Source organism: Myotis lucifugus, unplaced genomic scaffold, assembly GCF_000147115.1.
Source record: "Myotis lucifugus unplaced genomic scaffold, Myoluc2.0 scaffold_200, whole genome shotgun sequence".
In the NCBI taxonomy this organism is placed as follows: domain Eukaryota; kingdom Metazoa; phylum Chordata; class Mammalia; order Chiroptera; family Vespertilionidae; genus Myotis; species Myotis lucifugus.
In genome coordinates this window covers 1582486-1596209 of record NW_005871248.1, presented here as the reverse complement: position 1 = coordinate 1596209, position 13724 = coordinate 1582486, and the positions used below count along the sequence as shown (strand labels likewise).

At 36.1% G+C, this 13724-nt stretch overlaps 1 protein-coding gene across 8 annotated transcripts in view; it reads right to left on the bottom strand.

Annotated features, from left to right (window-relative positions):
• RBBP8 (RB binding protein 8, endonuclease) overlaps window positions 1–13724 on the bottom strand; it is a 78719-nt gene that overhangs the window by 16803 nt on the left and 48192 nt on the right. For all 8 annotated transcript variants that reach the window (XM_023761150.1, XM_023761151.1, XM_006097396.3 and 5 more), the window contains 6 exons: window positions 8507–8604; window positions 6777–6889; window positions 4611–5496; window positions 4401–4527; window positions 2541–2629; window positions 2177–2291 (listed from right to left, as the gene is read on the bottom strand). In XM_023761150.1, the coding sequence (XP_023616918.1) occupies window positions 2177–2291; window positions 2541–2629; window positions 4401–4527; window positions 4611–5496; window positions 6777–6889; window positions 8507–8604 (1428 nt within the window). The remainder of the gene's footprint in view (window positions 1–2176; window positions 2292–2540; window positions 2630–4400; window positions 4528–4610; window positions 5497–6776; window positions 6890–8506; window positions 8605–13724) is intronic.

The following is a 13724-nucleotide window of genomic DNA, read 5'->3' as shown; positions in this document are numbered from 1 at the left end:
AATCACCCCCATCTGTCTAGTATTTTGCTCTTCTAGCTCCAGCCACCATCTGCCTACAACTGCATGAGAGACTGTGAGATAGAACCATACAGCTAAGCCCTTCCTGAATTTCTGAGCCATAGAAACTATGAAAGATAAGAAAATGTTATTTTAATCTTTTAAGTTATTGGATTAATTTATTATGCATCATTAGTACACGCAAGATCTACTTAGCCAAAATTAATAAATCATTAGCTGAAGTTCTAATCTCACTTCTACACAATATTTGCTTCAACTATATTGGGGAACCATTACATTCTTTGAATCAACTAGATAAATTTAAAGCCTAAGTAGTCATACTTTATTTATTTATTCCCCCCCCCCTACAAAAATAAGAAAACATTATCAGGGCTGGTATTGTGAACAAAATAATCATCTATCATACCATATATTTATTTGCTTGTTTGTTCACTATTAGTTCTGTTTTGTTTATGCATTGTCTCCAGTTCCTGGAACACTTCCTGGTATAAAATTGCAGCTCATTATATACTAAATGATTAGACATTTGTTTATTTTTCATTTTGAGAGTCAAATTTCTGGATAAAATAGAGTTTGTGTACAAAATAATCTTAAAAATAAAGTACCTTTAAAGAAGAAAATTATTTGTGTCATTCACTATAAAAAAAACAGTAAACACTGCTAAGGTTTTTCTTTAAATAGGTACCATCCTCTCACAACTTAGGCAGCCAGCTACTTGATCAATATAAATCATTATTCATTTCTAAGGGACAAAGATTTAAGGCAAAGTATTAAAATTTTTTCTCATTTACTGCATGTAGGACAGCAAGAAAAAAGGTGTGTCTAAAGAAGTGAGAACAAGAATAGCTGTTTTATTATTTGGCCGAGCAGGTAGACTACAGAATATTCAGCAGATTGAGAATGCTAATACAGTCTGAATATCCTCAGTTTCCAACAGATGAGGGCTGGTAAATGCCTCTTCTGGCACCGAATCCCCAAGTAGCAGGTCTTACACCTCCCATTCAAAGGGTGACAAATGAAACTAGTCCCAGTCTAGCTGATCTCATGTCATATGCTGCTTTCGTTAGGAATGTTGCTAAAGTGGTGCCAAGCAAAATCCTTCTGTTCCACCTCTTTTCGATGAAGATTTACTGCTAATTTGCAAATCTATACTAATATTTCTCAGTAGGATCTCCTGTTTTTGCCTTATGACATTGCTTTGGAAAATTGTATTTCTAAAACAGGACTTTCAAGATTCCCTTTTATACCTTCTACTTATTATTTATTTATTTTTAAATTTATTTTATTGTTAAGAGTATTACTGATGTTCCCCATTTATTTCCCTCCACTCATCTCCCACCCCAAGCCTTTACCTGTTTATTTTCTGTATCCATGGGCTATAACTAATTTGTACTTCTAAATCCCTTCACCTTTTTCATCCATCTCCCAACACCCCTTCCCATCTGGCAACCATCAAAATGTTCTCTGTATCTATGAATGTTTCTATTCTGCTTGTTCATTTATTTTGATTTTTAGAGTCAATTGTTGATATGTATTTATTGCTATTTTATTGTTCCTATTCTTGATTTTTTTTTTCTTCTTAAAGAAGACCCTTTAACTTTTCATAGAATTCTGGTTTGGTGGTGATAAGCGAACTGCTTTAGCTTTTTCTTGTCTGGGAAGCTCTTTATCTGACCTTCAATTCTAAATGATAGTTTTGCTAAGAAGAATCATCTTGGTTGTAGGTCCTTACTTTTCATCACTTTGAATATTTCTTGCCACTAACTTCTGGCCTGCAAAGTTTCTGTTGCAAAACCAGCTGCGAGTCATATGAGTGCTCCCGCCCTTGCAGGTAACTAACTGCTTTTCTCTTGCTGCTTTTAAGATTCTCTCTTTGTCATTTTCATTATGATGTGTCTTAGTGTGGGCCTCTTTGTGTTCCTCTTGTTTGGGATTCTCTGTGCTTCCTGGACTTATATGTCTATTTCTTTCACCTGGTAGGGGAAGTTTCTATCATTTTTTTCAAATAGGTTTTCTGAGCTTTAGTAAGAGAAATCTAGTATTATCAAAATGGGGAAAAAAACACTTTGTTCATGGTGAAGAGATCACTGTGCTTATCAATGCAATGGTATTTCCCTCCATATTTTTTATTAAAATAAGAAAATAAATCATATCTTACTTGGACTTTTTCCTCCCTTCTGCTCTTGCTTCTTCTTTAAAAGCATAGTTTCACTGACCAACGTACAGTCCGTGTCCACTGTCTCTCCTCCTGCTAATCGTGATTGACTGCCATCCTGAATATTTAAAAATCCAAAATTTTAACAATTGTCCCTTTATGTTCTTATATTTACTTTAAAAAACATTGTGGTAAAATATATATAAAACATTAATTTAACCATTTTAAGTGTATATTTCAGTAGCATTAAGTTATATTTACTTTTACCTTTTAGAAATATTAATATTTTATTGCCTGTAGAATATTTTAGCTTTGATATACAACACAAGCATCTTCTCTCAAGCCTAGGTTTTACTTTCTAACTTACCTTTGTATCTATTACAGTAATATCCATTTTATATTGAGAAAGGTCTGCTCCTGGATCTATACTCCACTGGATATTTTCACAGAATACATCTTAGATAAGGAGAGAAAAAAATACAATTAAGAACAGATTTTAAAAATTCTCATTACTTTAAAACATTACAGGATGCACAGAATGGAAGAAAAGTTTTGGTAAAGGACTTGTATCTACGATATATAAAGAACTCTCACAACTCAATAGTAAGACACATACCCCAACTGAAAATGAGCAAAGGATCTGAATAGACAGTCTTTGAAAGAAGATATACAAATGGCCAATAAGCACATGAAAAGATGTTCAACATTAGCCATCTGGGAAATGCAAATCAAAAACCCAAAGAGATACCATTTTACATCCCACCACATGGCTCCAACCAAAAAGACATAGTAACAAGTGTTGGTGAGGATGTGGAAAACTGAAACCCTCACATTCTGCTTGTGGGGATGTGAAATGATGTAGTTGCTTTGGAAAAGTTACATAGTTCTTCAGGAGGTTAAAAAGAGTTAGCCTATGGCCCAGCAATTCTACTACTATGTGTATCTAAAAAAAAAGAGAAGAAACATACATCCACACAAAATTGTACATCAATGTTCAGCATTATTTATAATAAAAAATGAAATAGTGAAAAATGTCACAAAATATTATATAATTTCATTACATAAAAACTCCAGAAAAGGCAAAACTATAGAGACAGAAAGTATATTATTGATTGCCTAGGATTGAGCAAGAGGAGTAGGGAATAAAGTTTCTGTTCTCTTTGAGATGATGAAAAATGTCCTATACATAGACTGTAATAATGTTTAAATGACCTGGTGAATATATCAAAACCAGTAAATTTTATGAATTTTATAAATTTTATGAATGTGCACCAAAAGGTTGCTGGTTTGATTCCTGGTCAGGATACATGCCCGGGTTGGGGGCTCGATCCCTGGTAGGGGACTTACAGGAGGCAGCTGATCAAGGTTTCTCTCTCTCCCCGCGCCCCCCCTCCCTCTCATGTCTCTGAAATAAAAAAAAGAATGTGCCTCAGGAAAAAAGGGAAAATAAACCTAGAATGAAGGAATAATTTTCTAATGAGGAATAAAAGACAAAATACCGTGTATGAAGTACAGAAATACTTGGTTGCTATAAAAACCAAAGACTCCTTTTAAACAGAGCAGACTTATGAAAGAATGATTATACATATTACAGCAAACCATGTTTTAAAACAAGAAGCTGAAAAACCCATGTAAATATATGCATATGTTTATAGATATACATGTAAACACAAAGAAATAGAACAGGTTACCTATGGGATGAGAAACAAGTTTTGGATGATGAAAATTCTACTTTATATATTTTAAAATTCTGTGTACATTTTTTAAAGCTTTTGTAAGGAAAATAAGAACTAACTACAGCCCTGACCAGGTAGCTCAGTTGGTTAGAGCATCATCATGATACACCAAGGTTGTGTGTTCGATCAGGGCACATACAAGAAGCAACCAATGAATACACAAATAGGTAGAATAACAAATCTCTCTCTCTCTCTCTAAATTCAAGAAATAAAAACTTAAAAAAAAGAACTACATAGAATAGATAACTCCACAAAATCACCTATAAAAGTAGGTATTAAAGATCTTAATTCACTTTTCTAAAAGCTCGAGGATATATCACATGTAAAATGAACCCAAAGAGAATTATTCTGTAAATACAGAAACATGCAGAAAGAAAACATTTTCTCCCAAAACAATTCAATCTACCCAAAGAATAATATATTTAGTATCTTAAATAATATACCAAGATAATATATATAAAGAGTGGAAGTACTACCTATAGTGTATATACCTTGATTGTTTTGTAGAGGTTTTGTTTTAGCGATTCTACATGGATTTAACTGAAGAACTGATGCAAGTTCACATTCTCCATGAACTGACCTGGTTTTTATTCTTACTGGTTCATGAGAACCAGTACCCTAAAACAGAAAGAATCATTTGTATCTAGGTGAAATCACAACCAACCATTTAAAACCAAAATCCATGAATATTTAACACAAACCTTCACATCATCAAAAAGATTCTCTGTTTCCAAACTTTCACGTGGATGTAGAGGGATTTTAAAGATAGGATTTTCTTCTTTTATTTGTAATGGTGTTTTGTTATCTGGAGAGGATTTAATCAGGGGCTGAAGGACATACTCCTGTAAACGGGGATCCTCTGGAGGATCTTTGGCTGGCACAAAGCTACCACTCAAAAACTTTCGGCTTGAGGAAGAACCCTTTGAAATGGGCTTCAAAGCCTCATAGAGTGTCACCTGTCTGAATTTGATTTTAGAGGTCTCACTTCCTTGGCTCTTCTCTTGACACTGAATAGCTGAAAATCGATCAGAGAGATCCAGAGGTTTATCCATCACATAGTCTCCATTCATAGAAGAATGACTATCCAGTGGAAAAGGAAAAGCATTTTCTTTATCAAAAGAGGCTTGGGGGCAGCTTGCTTCATCTTCACTTTCTTCCTCAATTTTCTTCCTTTTGGATGTTTTACATCCCAATGATTTCAGGGGCACCACATGTTTATCAGCAATAGCATTTTTAATATGATCAATATTATCCTGTTCACTTATGGATTCACTTATATTTTTATTTATAAGCATCTGTTTATTAGAAGATTGGCCAATCTTGTTCCCTTCAGACCCAAGATTAGGATGTGTGAAAAGGGAACTATCTTCAGATTTTGATCTAGTTTTCTCTAATCTAGAATTAGAAGTGCTGCTAAAAGGTGCTGTTTTCAGATGGCTTTTTTTCCCAGTCTCCAAAAGAGAAGGGGACAAACTTGTATTCAAACCAAAACTACTTTTCACATTAGAGGTAGCTCCGAACACAGGAGATGATACCCGAGTAGTCAGTTCTTCTTGAGGAGGAGTCTTTGAATTAGGATCTGAAAATCTAAGAAGATAAAGAAATCAGGTAAAAATTAAAAGATAGCATAATGAGAAAACATATGCTAATATAGAATTATTAATAATAAGGTTTTATCTATGTATTAGAGATAGATGCTTCACCAGCTTTTCCTTTAGCTGACAAAAAGCAGAGGAAAATGATACAATTCTCCTATCTCAATACCATGATAGTCCTACCTATAGATATTTTCCCTAAATAATTTAAATAACTTCACTATATTAAAAAAATCATATTTTAATAAATTCCACTGGGGACCCAACTTCTGTTGCTATGAAATCCTGTCATGAGTAACTCCAAGAAATAAATTCTTATACTACAGAACCGAACATGAATTAAGACCCAGCCCTAGCTGGTTTGGCTCAGTGGATAAAGCATCTGTCCGCAGACTGAAGGGTTCTGGGTTCGATTCCAGTCAAGGGCACATATTTCGGTTGCAGGCTCGATCCCCGGCTCTGGTTGGGGTGCGTGCGGGAGGCAACCAATCAATGTGTGTCTCTCACATCTATGTTTTTCTCTCTGTGTCTCCCCTTCCCTTCCACTCTCTCTAAAAATCAATGGGGGAAAAATCAATGGAAAAATATCCTCGGGTGAGGATTGATAACAAAAAGACCCAGTTTGCCTCTAGCAGAGGAGACAGCTTTGGTAGTGAAAAGACCTTGGTTGGGTAAAGCTCTGCCTCAAGTACTGAAGGCAGAGCCTTAAACAAGACATTTAACCTCTCTGGAGCTACATTTTTGTCGATTGTAAAATATGGTGGTAATATTTTACAATTGACAAAATACTACTTTAATGAGTTACTATGATGACAAGTTAAATGTGATATATCTACCTAAAACTGAAAGCTCTTTTAAAAAGCAAAATGCTACGTAGATATAGGTATTATAAATTAATGGTTGTTTTGAAATTAGTAAAAGCAAGGTGCAACACTATCTTTATACAATTTCATCCAAGCTTTATACAATATCCAGTTTTTGGAAATGCAAACCCAGAAGGGATGACTGGGTTTTTAAAGGGGCAGGGTAACAAGGCTGGGAACTCTTATGTACTGCTTAACAGAAGTACAGAAAGATTCTAAAAATATCTGTTTCACTAGAGTAATGCAAAAAAGCCCTCAATTGGTCATAAACTGGAGAAAGTATTTTTTAAAATAAAAATTAATACAACCAGAATAACAAACTATATGCTGAGGGAGAGAAATAGTTTAATTATATGGAATAGGATTTCACCAATAGTTTATAAATTTTCACCAAAGTGCCCCCAATTACCTTAAACTATCTTTATTATTTCTTGTAGATTCCTCTAAAGGTTGTTTCTTGTGATCTCCTTCCAGACAGTGGTAGAGCTCATCACCAGCAGGGCTCATGGGACTGTGAGATTCCTTCAGCAGTAAAATATAAAGTACATAAATACAATGAAATATTATTTTTCCTTAAAAAGGAATACTGATATATGCTACAATATGGCTGACCTCAAAAATAGGGTAAAGGAAAGAAGCCTGGCTCAAAAGCCATATCATGTATGATTCAATTTACATGAATTACCCAGAATAGGTCAATGTGTAAGGACAGAAAGCAGATTGGTGGATGCCAGAGGCAGCGAGTACTGGGGAACAAGGACTGTTTAACTGGTTTTCTTTTAGGATGATGATAGTAATACTTTGGAACCAGATAGAAGTGGTAGTTGCATAATACTGTGAACATACTAAATTCCAATGAATTGTACACTTTAAAATGGTTAATTTTACATTATGTGCATTTTTTATCACAATAAAATATATAAAGCACATTTTAAGTTTAAAGAGAAAAAAACATTGCTATTTTACTATTTTAAGTAAGTACATTCCATTACTGATATATAAAACTCCAATTCCAAAAAAATTATTAAGATGAGGGGAAGGGAATAGATATGATTATTTATACTGACAGGAGATGAAGTTAAAAGGATCCTTTGGAGAGCAGTGGTGCTCAAACTTTAAAAAAGACAACTGAGGATCTTGTTAAAATGCATGTTTTCTTTCAGTGGCTTTGGGTGGCATCTGAGATTTTGTAATAAATTTCAAGATGATGCAAATGCTGTTGGACTGTGGATCCCATTTGAGCACCAAATCCTTAGAGATCAGCTCTATAACTATATTAGGTGTCAGAACTATTGACATGCCAGGCTTATGGGTAGGAGAAAATGAAAAACCATTAAAACATTTAAAGTTCAAAGGTTAAAATTACCCACTATCACTTGAATGTAGATTTATAACTAGAAGAAAATAACAACAAATTACCCAAATGTAATGAAAAATCAATTCAATTTTTACAAATTCACTAAATAGTAAGACAATTTTATAAGACCCATATACATTTACCAACTAAAGCACAGGAGTAGTATTTTAAAGTTGTATCAAAGTGAAACTTTCTTAAGATTGAAGAATTCAAGTTTTCTATTTTTAGGAATCAATTAAGAAAAAAATAAATGTGCCTAAGGAAGCACTAAAATAATACAAAAATCATGGGGTCAATTAGGTTTTTTTGGATTGGCACTTATAAGGACAGAGAACTAAAATATATTTGGTAGTCCCAAGAATTCATCTGTTTTTCAAATCAAACCCCAGTTTAAAGGAGGTTCAGAAGATCTAATAAATTCTGAAATCTAAAGGCTCAGGCCTTCTCTTAGATGAAACAGGGTAGGAATAGGGGGAAGTGAGGGTGTAGGGAAGAGGATTGGCCAAACCCTCTAAGCCATTATCATTTCCCTAAATTCTGACTCAATCCACAACCTATATCCCCAAAATTCTAAAGACTCTAGATTTCTGGAACAGCTTAGGGCAGATAATATAAATGAGCCTTTCTAGCCACATCAATTTTATTCTAGGCCTTTATCCAATGGTCTTTGGGGAAAAAAAGTGTTGGTGTTTTTTTTTTTTTTTTCTTGCTCAACTCTCTAAAAACTGACCCAAAAAGACACCAATTAATTCATGTTATCACCAAACTAAACATCTACTTACAGATTCTTCTGGAACACTAAGTCCAAGTGTCTCGGCAACAATTGTAGCTAAATTAAAAGATGACTTATCAGTGGGATAACTACTTGTTCCACGTGTTTCTAAATAAGAAAAAAAACACCCCAATTATATAACTGTAGAAACTAGATGTACAAAAAAATACAAAAAAGCCCTGGCCAGGTGACTCAATTGGTTGGAGCACTGTCTCATATACCAAAAAGGTTGCAGGTTCGCTTCCTGGTTGGGGCATGTGCAGAAGGCAACCAATCGAAGTTTTTCTCTCGCATTAATGTTTCTCTCTGTCTCTCTCAAATCAATAAACATATCCTTGAGGATTAAAAAAAATTTTTAAAGAGGAATAAAAGGCTCACAGAACATTGTTACAAGATGGCACTGAACAATTTTTAATATTCTGTGCAAAAAGGCCCAAATATATCTACAATAAATGGCAATAAGTTGCAAATATCTAGCATCTGCATCTGCCAAACATTTTCAGCTAAATTTTCTATTTATCTTAAGTGAATTGGATGCAACAGATAGATTATTTTTCTTATTGCAACTGAATAATATCATAAAAACAATATATATTTATAATGAGTGCACTGTGACCTAAGATATACTATGAATATCAAACCATATTTATAATACCTTTCATAAAAACATACTTTATGGTAGAGATTTTCAATACTGCATAATTTTCAAGTTTTAAATTAACACAAATTTCTGCAGAAATCATCTATGTTCAAATACTATATACAGCCCAGCTGGCGTGGCTCAACTTGAGCATCAACCTATGAACCAGGAGGTCACTGTTTGATTCCTGGTCAGGGCACATGCCCGGGTTTCGGGCTCAATCCCCAGTGTGGCACATACAGGAGGTGGCCGATCGATGATTCTCTCTCATCATTGATGTTTCTTTTTTTTAAAATATTTTATTGATTTTTTACAGAGAGAAAGGGAGAGGGATAGAGAGTTAGAAACATCGATGAGAGAGAAGCATTGATCGGCTGCCTCCTGCACACTCCCTACTGGGGATGTGCCTGCAACCAAGGTACATGCCCTTGGCCGGAATCGAACCTGGGACCCTTCAGTCCGCAGGCCGACGCTCTTATCCAGTGAGCCAAACCAGCTAGGGCCATTGATGTTTCTTATCTCTCTCTCCCTCTCCCCTCCTCTCTGAAATCAATAAAAAATTTACAAAAAAAGATAGCATTTAAAACACACACATACAAATATTTTATACACAGAGTTCCAATAATTCAATAAGTATTTATGGAGCACATACTATGTTCCAGGTGTTATGCTAGATGAAAAGAAAAAACTTTTGTCCTCAAGGAACTTATGGGCTATAGAAAGGTAAAAAGAGAACTGCAATAAAATGTGATCAACACTGTAATAAAAGTACATTAAAAAGGGGAGATTTAAACATAAAGACTCCTAAATCTGCCTTGGAAAATCAAGAAAAACTACATTAAGTGATGCCTAAGCTGACCCTTGAGAGAAAAAGGAATTTGACAGGTCACTGGACTAGGAGCAGAGAAAAGAGTTCTATGCATGTGTAAGGGTCTATATATGTGAAACAAAATTACACATTCAGGGAATGACACGTGGTTCAATTGCTGAAAATTAAAGTGCAAAAGATGTAGTAATAGGACATGAACCCAGACAGGTTCAGATTATGCTAAAGAGTTTGAAATTTATCCTGTAGACAATGAAGAGATAGCTAAAGGTTTTTAATGGAGGGCAGATGCAGTATTTGGGTTTAAAAAGTAATTTTAGCCATGACAGGATGACAGAGCAAGAAGCAGTCTTAACAGGTAAGAGGACTAATTCAATTACTAAAACAGTCGTATGAGGGATGCTGATTGGCCTAAACTAGTACAATGGGGGTACAGAAAAATGTCTATGCCAGATATGTAGGAGGTGGAATCAATAAGATTTGGAGAATATTTAGATATGAGAAATAAAAAAGCAGGTTTCTAGGATAACTCACAGTTTTTTGATTTAGGTAACTCAGAGAGGTATGTAGAATGTCATTTACTGAGATTGTAAATAAAAGGATGAGGAGTAGGTTTGACAGAAAATTTTCAATTTTGGACATGCTGAAGTTGAAGAATACCCAGGTAGAGATGCTCAACAGTAGGCAGATACACTGGTTTGGAAATAAGGAGAAAAGTCTTGAACAGCGATATAGATTTGGGATTTATTAGCATATAGGTTGCAGCAGAATATTAACTCTAGGTGAGATTCTTCCAGAAAGTGAGACAAAAATAGACCAAGAACCATACCTATTGGGGACGGTAACATTTAAAAGAACAGCCAATAAAGGAAGGCAAAAAAAGAATAAAAAGAGAACCAGGAAGTGGCACCACTTTAAGAAACAGAGAATGCTCAATGTCCAATGTCACAGAAAGGTCAAGTAAGACAAGGTCTGGGAAGTATTACTAGTAATTAGATTTAACAACCAGGAGGTCACGGATGACTTTTGCCAGAGCAGTTCCAATGTAATGTGTGAGAAGAGTGTGAGACTATATCCTCCTCCTCTGCCCCTCCTCTCTCTTTCTTCTTCCCCCTTCTTCATCCCTTTCCCATACTACTTTCCCTCATTGCTCCCCCCTTTGGGGGTGTAAGGGGGAGTGAAGTGAATTGAGAGAGAAGAGATATTGAAAGAACTTTTTTCAGCTTTGAGAGAAGCTGTCGCTAAGGATGGAGACAAGAAGGGTTATTTCTAAAAGAGAAAAGATAACATGTATGCACATGTTGAAAAGAAAGAATCTGCAGAGAAGCTGGAGGAGATATAGGAAAAGAGAACAACTGATGGAGTCGTCTCCCTCAGCAGAAGAGGATGGGTCCAGAGTGCTGAGGAGCAAGGACCTGCATATTTGATGTTGTATCCCCAGCACCCTTTGCCAGACAGTCCTGTCTATACATATGCACACATGCTTGCACACAAACATACACACATGCTAATATAAAGTTATCTGTGGCTTTCAGAGTGTAAGTTTTTTTTAAAAATATATATTTTATTGATTTTTCACAGAGAGGAAGGGAGAGGAATAGAGAGTTAGAAACATCGATGAGAGAGAAACATCGATCAGCTGCCTCCTGCACACCCGCTACTGGGGATGTGCCCGCAACCAAGGTACATGCCCTTGACTGGAATCGAACCTGGGACCCTTCAGTCCACAGGCCGACGCTCTCTCCACTGAGCCAAACCGGTTAGGGCCAGATTGTAAGTTTTATACTGAGTAAATGATTAACCTTGGCTAATCCTTCCCTGGATCCCATCTCCACTCGGCTTTTCAAGGATCTAGCAATGGTTCCTTCTTTCTCCAGGATTATTCATTTCTCTCTTTACTTGATCATTCCATCAACATAAAAATATACTGAATGTGTTTTAATATCCCATTTTTAATTTTTATTTTTTTAAAATATATTTTGATTTTTTACAGAGAGGAAGGGAGAGGGATAGTTAGAAACATCGATGAGAGAGAAACATCAATCAGCTGCCTCCTGCACACCCCCTACTGGGGATGTGCCTGCAACCAAGGTACATGCCCTTGGCCGGAATCGAACCTGGGATCCTTCAGTCCGCAGGCCAACGCTCTATCCACTGAGCCAAACCGGTTAGGGCTAATATCCCATCTTCTGAAGGACTTGTTATAGTGCTCTCTCCACTTTTCTCTGATCCTGGTTTCTTTTGAACTTGAAACAGCCTAGTTGATAACCTTACACTTTAATAGTTCATGCTATGAGTTTAACACTCAGTGATCTCCATGTGACCAAATCCAATGCTCAAATCTCAGTCTTCACCTTTCTTCACTTATTAGCACTGTTTGCCACAGTTGACTTCTCTCCACCTGGCTTACAGGACACACTATCTTAGCTCTCCTATCTCACTATTAGCTACTTCAATGGCTACTTTGTTGGTTCCTCCTCATTTCAACAACCTCTAAATCACCACTTCTACAGTTGCAATATCACCTCCAAGGGGGTGAAAATGGCTTTGGGGGGATTTAACAAAAATGTAACACACAGATATACATACATTCATATATTACAGCTGAACTAGAACTATTAAAATTCCATAGGGAAAGTGATTAGAGGAAAAAAATATCTAAAAAGGCTAGTGTAAGGGTGATAATGAAAAAAAAACTTCAGCCCTAGCCGGTTTGGCTCAGTGGATAGAGTGTCAGCCTGTGGACTAAAGAGTCCCATGTTTGATTCCAGTCAAGGGCACATACCCGGGTTGTGGGCTCCATCCCCAGTGTGGGGCGTGAAGAAGGCAGCGGATCAGTGATTCTCTCTCATCGTTGCTGTTTCTATCTCTCTCTCTCCCTTCTTTTCTGAAATCAATAAAAACATGTTAAAAAAAAAAGAAAACAAACAAACTTGAGAATCACTATTTTACACTATGTAGTGCCTCAGGGCTAAGTACTTGGACTTCTCTATCTACATTCACTTGGTTGGTAATCTCGCCCACTCTCATGGCTTTGATACCACCTACATGCTAACAACTTCCAATCCTCTATCCTAGACTTCTCTAAACTCATATCCACCTACCCATCTAAAATCTTCATTTGAATGTCTATCAGGTATCTCAAACAGAATACTCTCAAAACCAAGCTCCTGATTTCTAACCACCCCGACCCTATTCTGCAAACCTGCTGCTTCTTCCCTCTGAGTTAATAGAGTTGCCCAAACCAATCTCCCCTTCGCTCAGTCTGCCCCAGTCACACAGGTCTCCTTAAGGTTCTTCAAACCAACCAAACAGCACCCTCACTTCAGTCTTGGTGCTCGCCAACTTCTCTACCTGGAATACCCTTCCCCCAGACACCCACATGACTCACTTGCTTTCCTTAGTCTCTGTTCATATGTCACTTTTAAAGTGAAGCTTTCCCATATCTCTTCTTACCCTGCTAAGAAGAGGTATTAGAAAGCCTAACACATACAGTGTCCCCTAAAAATGTATACACACTTTAACAGCTGATAGCTCAATTTTGAAAATGAAATGTATTTTAATTATTCAAAGTGTGTGTGTACATTTGTTGAGACACCCTATATTTGTTTATTTCCTTCCTCTCCCCAACTAGACTGTAAGCTCAGTGAGGTTAAGGGCTTTGTTTTGTTCAGCACCTGGTATATAGTAAACACTAAAATATTTCTTGAATCAATGAGTAAACCAGAATAAAGCATTGTTTACTTAAAATATATTAGCACT